We start from the raw sequence: 6,701 nt of genomic DNA, 5'->3' as shown, positions 1-6,701 counted from the left end.
AACAACATCAATCAGCTGTCTCCTGCACACCTCCTACTGGGGATGTGCCCGTAACCAAGGTTCATGCCCTGAACTGGAATTGAACCTGGGACCCCCCAGTCCGCAGGCCGACGCTCTATCCACTGAGCCAAACAGGTCAGGGCTTCTCTTTGTGTTTTAGAAAGCTTCAAATTCACTGTGCAGTGACCAAGCCATAATTCCATCCATTCCTCATCTAGCTAGTGACCAGAAGTAATCAAATAGCAGCACTGATCTTAAAAAAATAAACCTTACACATTCCTGAATTATTGGTTTAAATGTATTAACCATAAATAAAATACTTAAGAATTAAGTTAGAAATGTGTAGTTTTTTTAATACTTCTTTATTGTCTATAAAATTAGTTTGTGTATATACACATACGTGTAACGTTAGAGATGATAGTGGATGTGACACCAACAATGGGCTGTTGACCTCTCTTATGACAATGATCTGTGGAAATGCTTTATTATGTCATGTCAGTATATTGCAAGGGGTATTTCAGAATAATACAAAAGTCATCCACAGACTTGACTAAGTGAAGATCAACTGATCCAAATTCTTCCTTAGTTTTTCACAGCAATTGCTGAAAGTTCAAATAAGCTGATTTTCCCAAGAAAGATTATTCTAGTAACTTGGCGTGATCAATCCGTGCAATGATCCAGTTGGGCTTCACTCCCTGTGTAAACTCCCTCTGAAACCTAGGGAAGAAGTGCAAACACCAGTCCAAATCTTCTCAGATAACTAATTTGCAAGTGTAAGAGGCAGTTTTTAGCAATAAGCTAATGGTCAATGGTAAATAAAAATCAAAATAAAAGAACTTTACCAATTCAATCACAAAAATATCCCCACAAAATCAGAAGTACATTCTCAACTAAAATGAGTATTTTTAATGGAAGGATCTACACTCCAACATCTGCCAATCCTGGAGAAACTGGGGTATTATTGTCATTAAACACTAGCTATAACATGCCAAATATGAGGGGAAATAAATTGGACTATGTTGCTGAACACAGCACTTTAGTGTTATCTGTCTTATATACATTAGATCAATCTTTAAAATAACAGTGTTTAATGAGCTGCCCAGGGTCTTGGAAGGGAAGATCAGAAGAACCAAAGATCAGTATTGATTATAGTGTTCTTTAATTATAAATGATATCTTAAAAGAGAAAAATTCAGATTTCAATTAAATAAGTATTTAAATATATAATTATGTCTCCATTGACTTGCTTGACTTGTTCACTGCTCCCAATTTTATTAGCACAAAAATGAACAATAGTGTCTCTTTTAAGTAATTTGCTAACCTACTAGACAGTGCTCCTTAAGGGCAAGAACCCTTTAACTTTGCATTTGAACCCCTACCAGAGTACTTGCAAATGGGAGATGGTCAATAAACATCTAGTGAGTAGACAGTCCATGTGCCAATTACAGCAGATTTTATTTTCCAACAAGGGCCATAACCTTATCTCCCACCCAACAGGCTCTTCTGCAGGGTGGCCTTGCGGGTGCCCCATAAGGAGGTGGTCTCCCCAGGTGCTTTTACCTGTGCAGGTCCTGTGACTGCTTTGACAAGTGGACTACGGTGGAAATGATGTGGTCCCAATCCTGGGCATAGCACTCTACTGGTTTAGATCTTCTGACTTCTGCCTCTTGAATCCCAACCCCCATAAAACACGTGACTAGCCTGAGACCACCACAAGCCCAAGCCATGCAGAAAGGCCTGGGAGAACTCGACATTATCGGAGAGGCCAAGGAGCACCAAGGTGACGCCCGTCAGTGAAGAAGCCACTGCGGAAATGAGTCCTCCAGCCCCCGTCACCCAGCTGAGGCCAGGCCCAGGCGAAGCAGAGAATCCCCATAGCTCAGCCTGTCCAAAATCCTGACAGTGAAACAGCAGGCAACAGCAAAGGGCTGCTGGAAGCTACTGCGCTTTGGAGTGGTTTGCAATGCAGCCATGGAAGCTCAAACACTGTGTAATTACGTTCAGAAATATTACCGCCTTTCCCCCTTCCGAACATTGCCGTGTCATGGCCAGTAGTCATTATGTCTTTTTCTCTTTATAAATAACTTGTCAAATTTCAACTCTTTCTTCCTAAAGCTCCGTTAGTTTTCTGATTGTAGTATGGCATGTGACAGACTTACTCATAGCTTGCACTAAGAAGCTGTTTAGTTTCCACGTTCTGATTCCCCAACTTAACCTGGAACACACCCGCTCCGCTTAAAGTTTCACTGGGGATGTTGGCACTGGTTAGATACCAAAAGCACATCAGGATGTTAACAAACTTCCTTCCTTAGGGAAAAAACATACACATACACACACAAATACAAATCACAATAGTCTATCATCCATATATCCAAAATGAAATAGAAATTGGCAGTAGTTACACAGTTGTTACAAATGAAATTTTGCGCTTCTTCTAGTCTAACTTAACATACCTATATTGCTACCTTTTTATTTCCTTAGGGTAGTGTCGGTTTTGCCCTCTTCTTGCATTGTAATAATAATAGTTACTATTTACTGAGCATGTACTATTTACTAAGTATACTATATAGATTGTTTTCAATTTATGGCATCATCTAAAACTCTAACAGATATCTGTTGTCAAACCAAAAAATGAGGGGGGAAAACACTTCTTGCTACTAAGTAATTAACCCCAAATGCCAGAAAGAAGAAAGACTTCTATTCCACCCTAATTCACTTTGCTATGCCTAGTGATTATGACAATGACTTGTGTAAAAATCAGGTAGTGACTACTGTGCTGAGATGCAATCTGAAATATTAGGGAAGAAACAATATTTATGAAAAACATGTAAAAGTACCGTTACAAATGTTTCAAATTAACATGTGTATGAAAATGAAAAAATCTTAACTATTAAGAGTCCAAATCAGAACTGCCTTGGGAAGTGTGTAAGCAAAGGCTAGATCTCCTACGTGCCTGGCACATAATACATATGCAAAGGTTTGTAGCAGGAATAAATAAGTCAATAAATTTTCAGAAATGCTATAAGGAAAAAGTATGCATTGGACAAGATGATGAGCCAGATAACCACCAACGTTCCTTTCAATGTTTTTCATTGTCTCCAATTTGGGAGTTCTACAGTTGATCTTACTTTCAAAAGTCTTTAGCTGATATTATTTACTTTTTCTTTTACTCCTTACTCCTTCTATGTAACATACAGCTGGACATTTAAAATGCTTAATTGTTTTCTTCGAGTTAGGAAATCTGACATACAAATATTTTTAATTGCGATATGGGAGCAGCTTGTCCTAGACCAGTGATGGCGAACCTTTTGAGCTCGGCGTGTCAGCATTTTGAAAAACCCTAACTTAACTCTGGTGCCGTGTCACATATAGAAATTTTTTGATCTTGGCAACCATAGTAAAACAAAGACTTATATTTTTGATATTTATTTTATGTATTTAAATGCCATTTAACAAAGAAAAATCAACCAAAAAAATGAGTTCGCGTGTCACCTCTGACACGCGTGTCATAGCTTCACCATCACTGTCCCAGACAGACTATTTTCATCAACGTGACGATGCTCTTGCCTGTGAATTAAATAGTGGTAGGCAAAGTTCCAGATAAAAGGCATAAGAAACTACTAACATATCGCAGCTCTTCCAGAGCTAGGTCTTTAAAGAATGAACACACTATTTTATCTGAAGTCCCATGAGTATCCATTTGTACCAACAAGCTCCCACTATGTCACGATCTTTCACCCAGTAGTTTAGTTTACCTGGGCAACCGTGGGTCACTTAAAGCCGCCTACGCTCCGCATTACCTTTGTCGTCGTAGTAAATGGAGATGTCTCCTGTGGAGGTGTACACAATCTCATCTATGTCAGCAGCAAGGGCATCTTTGTGGCTGTCAGGTAGTGAAGTAACCTTTTCTTTCAACACAAGCAGCAGCTAAGTTTGGAAAAAGCAAACTGTAATTCACCTCTCAAGTTTTCGAAAGCTTTTCAAGAAACTCAATAAACTGTTCATGGAATGAATTTTTTTATTCCTATTTTTAAATTTACTACCATATTTACTCAGCTTCAAAAGCAAGGCTAAAAAGCACCTTATCATTCAACTAGGTCCGTGGTCGGCAAACTGCGACTCGAGAGCCACATGCGGCTTTTTGGCCCCTTGAGTGTGGCTCTTCCTAAGCCTTAGGAGTACCCTAATTAAGTTAATAACAATGTACCTATCTATGTAGTTTAAGTTTAAAAAATTTGGCTCTCAAAAGAAATTTCCATCGTTGTACTGTTGATATTTGGCTCTGTTGACTAATGAGTTTGCCGACCACTGAACTAGGTAATTTATAACAGAACATTCTATATAAGAACAACCAAGGGATGTCACATTTACTTACTTATGCCTTAGTAGCAAGTCATTCAATGCTTTTATCCAAAAGGAATGATACAGGGACTCTGCTTTGGCTGATGGCACACACTAATTTTAAGCATATATAAGGATAATGTACTGTATATATTATTTGGTTGCAAGAAAATAATACATTTATTTTTATAAGAAAATTAAAAGTATACTTTACCTCTTTGGTCACAAGTTCTTCCAGCAGATCAAATTTACACTGTGACAGCAATCTGGAGACATGAGCAAAAGCCTTAAAAAAAAAAAAATAGTGGAGGGAGGGTGGTGATTATTTCAATGCTCAAATTTAAATGGCCAAGTGTGACAGACTGTTTTATGATAAAGGTGATAAACAACATCAAGCACTAATATACCAATGTCAGGCACAACTCCTTCCAGTTGGTTGGCTTTTCTTTTCTCATAGAGCCTTCCCACATATATAGTAGTAAGTAGGCAGACTGCTAACTATGTACCCACTCTCAGGACCTGGGAAAAGACTGTGCATGGTGTACACACTAGGACCTGAATAAAAATCCTCCTACATATTTCCTTTTAAAATAATGATGGAGTAATCATCCATTCTGAGTGTTACACGACTCCCCCCACCTCCAGCTTAATCAAACATAAACAGCAGCTGAGAAGCAGTAAAATCTAAATTGTATCTGAGAGTCCAAAGATCTGGGTTGTAGTCTGAGCCATTAAGCTAGGTAAGCAGGTTTGGGAAAGGGGCAGGAAAGATAACGAGTTTGCAGTCTACGACAGTGGATTTCCACTCTGAAGTATGAGTTCCCATTTTAAAGTGGGGAGAGCAAACTGCAGTCCTCCACATCCTAGCAGTGAGAAGTGAAGCTGTGCATAAAACTCGACCTGTCTTCAAGTAAGGAGGAAGGCAAGTAAACTGACAAGTGCAAGCATGATGACGGGTAAGAACTGGATGCTGTGGGAGCAAACAGAAGAGCCACCTAAGCCACTCTGGGAGGCCCGGGAGGCCTTCCCGCAGCAAGTACATCCAGGGTGAAATCTGAAGAACTGGAGGAGAGAGGATGCACAGGCATGTCAGAGAGATGACGTTACCTAATTATTATGGGGGTTGGTTGTCAGAGGAATCAACTCTGGGATTAGAGGTTTGGAACTTTCAGCCCCACCTCCAGACTTTCAAGGAGGATACAAGTGCTGGGGATTGAGTTAATCATCAAGGGCAACGTCTTAATCCATCACACCTATGCAATGGAAGCTCAATAAAACCCTAAAGGGAGGATTAGGAGCGACCGGGCGGTGACCCTCGGAGATGCGGGAGATGTGGTGCACTGGAGAGGGCACCCCCCCCCCCCCCCCCCCTTCCAACATACTCTGCCATGTGCATCTCCTTCATTAGGACGCTCCTTTCAAATAAACTGGAAAGAGCAAGTGATGTGCTTCCCTGAGTTCTGTGAGCCATTTAGCAAATTACTGAGTGATGTGGGAACCCCCGATAACAGCTAGTAGATCAGAAGTGTGGGAGGCCAGGACTTGGGTGTGTGTGTGAAGTGGAGGCCGTCTTGTGGGAACAGGCCCTAACCTGTGGACTCAGCATTCAATGCGGGGAGCCGGGGAGTTAGTGCCAGAACTGCCGTCAGGGGTCTGATAAGGAATATCTCACCTGAAGAGTCTTCGAGGAAATAGCCCTCTTTTTCATAGAGAAGGCTAAAATGGGCAAGCAAGATACAGGGAAAAACACAGTATACGGTTCATGTGATTTGATGGCAGCAGCATTAGGAAAGGTATCATGTCACATAGACCTATCAATGGACAGACCTTGTCTTTCTCATTTTGCGGAAAACCACGCTCAGAAAAGCGAGCAATGTGACCTTCAAGTGGCCGAAATGGGCTCTGAGTCCATTTCTGATTCAAAGCCTGCGGAGAGTGGAAGAGGTGACCGGGGGCTTCGCGCCGGTGTCTCCATGGCACCGAGGACCTCGCGGCCACCGCACAGAAGCGGAAGCTCAGTTCACCCTCGAGAAGCGGCCGGAGGGCTGCGCGCAGGGCCGCTCCCCCCGGTGACCGGGGGCCCGTGGGGACACGTCTCCGCTCAACACCTGGACGTGCCCGGACTGCAGGCCCGGAGGCGCACGGGTCACCCCGGGGCAATGCACAAACCTGCTTCGCCCCCTCGGAGAATTCCTTGATGCTGAACTCCTTGTCGAAATAGGCCCAGATGAGGAAGGCGAGGATCCGCGTCCGCACCCAGTTGACGGGGTTGGAGAGGCCCAGGATGAGCATCTTGGTTTTCTGGCGCTGCTGGGGCTGCTCCTCGGTGCTGTAGCTGCGCCGGGGGCCTGAGGGGAGCGC

General features: G+C 42.4%; 1 protein-coding gene across 1 annotated transcript; it reads right to left on the bottom strand.

The window, feature by feature from the left end:
• Positions 1–341: 341 nt before the first annotated feature.
• Positions 342–6,695, bottom strand: LOC102256310 (chromosome unknown open reading frame, human C2orf47; the record flags this gene model as incomplete). The annotated part of the gene is made up of 5 exons (XM_005873569.2): positions 342–717; positions 2,159–2,306; positions 3,800–3,926; positions 4,555–4,626; positions 6,510–6,695. Coding segments are annotated over 5 exons (612 nt in total), but the record flags the coding sequence as incomplete, so codon positions are not given.
• Between the last annotated feature and the right edge of the window lie 6 nt (positions 6,696–6,701).

This window comes from Myotis brandtii, unplaced genomic scaffold, assembly GCF_000412655.1.
Source record: "Myotis brandtii unplaced genomic scaffold, ASM41265v1 scaffold412, whole genome shotgun sequence".
Classification (NCBI taxonomy): domain Eukaryota; kingdom Metazoa; phylum Chordata; class Mammalia; order Chiroptera; family Vespertilionidae; genus Myotis; species Myotis brandtii.
This window is presented reverse-complemented; position numbering and strand designations above follow the sequence as displayed.